Source organism: Vidua chalybeata, chromosome 22 (genome assembly GCF_026979565.1).
Source record: "Vidua chalybeata isolate OUT-0048 chromosome 22, bVidCha1 merged haplotype, whole genome shotgun sequence".
NCBI classification, from domain to species: domain Eukaryota; kingdom Metazoa; phylum Chordata; class Aves; order Passeriformes; family Viduidae; genus Vidua; species Vidua chalybeata.
This window is the reverse complement of record NC_071551.1, coordinates 7,097,147-7,099,883: the sequence shown is the minus strand read 5'-3', so window position 1 is coordinate 7,099,883 and position 2,737 is coordinate 7,097,147. Positions and strand designations below refer to the sequence as shown.

General features: G+C 54.8%; 1 protein-coding gene and 1 long non-coding RNA gene across 3 annotated transcripts in view; both read left to right on the top strand.

The window, feature by feature from the left end:
* Positions 1-915, top strand: part of SAMD11 (sterile alpha motif domain containing 11) — a 77,252-nt gene extending 76,337 nt beyond the window's left edge. The window contains exon 14 of one of the 2 annotated variants that reach the window (XM_053962809.1): positions 507-915. In XM_053962809.1, the coding sequence (XP_053818784.1) occupies positions 507-743 (237 nt within the window). In that variant the 3' untranslated portion in view covers positions 744-915. The remainder of the gene's footprint in view (positions 1-506) is intronic. The other variant, XM_053962810.1, reaches the window with a different exon arrangement.
* Positions 916-927: 12 nt separating this feature from the next.
* On the top strand, positions 928-2,124 carry LOC128798892 (uncharacterized). Its single transcript, XR_008434576.1, has 2 exons — positions 928-1,676; positions 1,719-2,124. It is a non-coding gene; the product is annotated as an uncharacterized LOC128798892 (long non-coding RNA).
* Positions 2,125-2,737: the final 613 nt, after the last annotated feature.

Here is a 2,737-nt window from a genome sequence, read left to right as displayed (position 1 = left end):
CTGCTGTTCCAAAGCGGGCAGGCAGTGCTGTGCCCTCAGCAGAGGGAGAGCAGACTCCTGTTGCTCAGCTGGGGTATCCCAGCACACCTGGAGCTGGGACAGGGGGATCCAGGGCAGACCCGGGGCTCCAGCAGTGCCCAGGAGCAGGAGCAGGAGTGCAGGACCAAAATCCTTGAGGAAACGAGAGGAGGGAACCTTCCCTGCCCTGGTTTTCAGGTGCATGGGAACGGGTTTGCTTCGTTCCAGTGATGTTCCACAGAACAGTGCGGGGTGGACGGGACCTTAGCCCCATGCAGTGCCCCCCCCCTGCCATGGGCAGGGACACCCTCGCTGTCCCAGGTGCTCCAAGCTGTGTCCAGGCTGGCTTTGAACACGCCCAGGGATGGGAGAACCTCTTCTGCCAGCAGATGAGGCACAAACCCGGGGGGATTCTCCTCTCACATCCCCCCCTCTCCTGCTCTCCCCCATCCCTCACCCGGTTTTTTTTTTTCCCCCTTTTCCCGCAGGTGGCCAAGAGGCTGGGCCGGGTGCTGTACATGGCCGGCTTCCCGGTGGCGCTGCCGCTGCAGCCGCCGGGGCTGCGGCCCCCGGAGCGGGAGGTGGCCCCGGGCGAGCTCCGCCCGGCCTCCACGGGCAGCGTGGCCTCGCCCTTCGGCAGCGCCGTCCCGGCCAGCCGGGGCTCCCCGAAGCAGGAGAACGGGAACCCTGCCCTGCTCAGCGACAGCGCCAAAGCCCCGTGCTGACCCGGGAGCAGGGACCCAGCACAGCGCAGCCTCCCCCAGCGGCACGGGAGGAAGGGAGGGCTGTTCCCTCCTTTTTCTTTTTTTTTTTTTTTTTTTTTTGATGCATTTGCTTTTTTTTTTTTTTTTTTTTTTTTGGGGAAAATAAAAAAAGAACCACGGAGATTTCTGAACTGTCAAAAAAAAAAAAAAAAAAAGAATGAAAGGGAAGGAAGGAAAATGATCCAAAGATGTTGTCGTGGGACGACGCCAAGTGAAGAGAAGGATGCTGGAGGATGGAGGCAGCATTCCCGTTCCCTTCCACACTCCTCGGTGGAGCTGGAGAGCCCTGCACAGGGAATAATGGACAGGCTGCTCTTTGCCTTCAGGAACTCCGGGCTGGGACTCCACAGGGAAGGGAAGGGGCTCTGCTCCTCCCACCGGTACTTCAAGCAAAAAAAAAACCCATCCACACCCACCCCAGCCAACCTCTCCTCCTCCCGGCAAACTGGGCTCAGTTCCTCATTCAGGTGTTCTATGCATCTCTAGCAACTTTGAAAACAATACCAAAGACAGACAAAAAGGATAAAAAAGACAAAAAAAAAAAAAAGAGACAAAAAAAAAAAAAAAAAAGGCAAGTTCCCGTCCATGTTTACTTGGTGCAGATGGTACAGAGCCACCCTGGCCTGGCACAGGGGCCTGGCAGTGCCCAGGAGAGGGGACTGTGCCCGAGCTCCAGCCCTGCAGAGGTGGATTTTCCCCTGGGATGTTTGGTTTGCTCGGGGGGGGAAGGAGGGGGCCCGGCCTCAGCTGTGCAGCTGGGCTGGGGGGGGGTTTGAAGCCAGAGGTGGATGTTGTGCACACCCTGGGCACCTGGGCCAGCCCTGGACCAGCCCTGGCAGCAGAGGTGGGTGTTGTGCACACCCCTGGGCACCACAACCAGCCCTGGCAGCAGAGGTGGATGTTGTGCACATCCCTGGGCCTGCCCTGGCAGCAAAGGTGGATGTTGTGCACACCCCTGGGCACCAGAGCCAGCCCTGGCAGCAGGGGAGGGCGCCCAGGCTGAAACAATGGGCAGAGTTTTTACTACTGTGAATGAGCTGGGAACTCCTGGGGGTGACCTCCTGTGACTTGTACAGTTGTGAGCAACAATCACATGTGGTACTTTTCTCTCTCTCTCCTCCCCCCCCTCCATATCACCTTTTTATTTTTGGGTTTGTTTTTTGTTTAAACGTTGCACGTGCTGCCGTTTTTCTTACAGAATAGCTTTGGTGGTACTTTAGCTTCTTTATATTGTAAAAAAAAAAAAAAGGGAAAAAAATTCATTATCCATCACATCACGATAAAAATGCTTTCCAGCAATCAATTTAAATAAAAAAGAAAAACACTTAATTTACAAATGGTACCTGGCTTTACCCGAGCAGTCTCTGTCCTTCCTTTCCCGGGTGCCCACCTGGGCCAGGTGCCTCCCCACAGGTGCAGCAGAGCTGCCACATTCCTGCCTGGAATCCACTCCAGGCTCGGCTCCCAGCTGGCAGGAGGCAGCCAGCACCTTGCCCAGCTAAGTTAGAGCCAGGAGAAAAAGGGAATTCCTTTCTCTTTGGGAAGAACAGGTAAGTTAAAGTCTTTTCCAAAGTGAGAATCTTTTCTTTACAGTTAAGGTGGTGCTGGGCACTGTTTCCTACATTATCAATTTTGTCTTTCCTTATTCATTCACGCCTGCACGTCCCCAACCCAAGAAACTTTAATTTAAAGTTTCCTTCTGCAGCACACTTAGAGCAGCTCGAACTGATCAAGGCTTCAGGGAAGCTACAAAGCTCTGGCAGAGTCTCTGCAGTCCTTCAGGCCTTCTGAAGGGTTTGGGGAGGGCCCCAGAGCTAAATCTGGGGTGGCTGCTGGGGCAGAGAGGAGGAACCTTGGACAAAAACCTCGCCCTGCCCTTGCTCAGCAGGAGCTGGAAGTGAACCCTGTGCTATTGAAAGCAGCAGATTTTAATGAGGGGCTTTTATTCCCTCTGC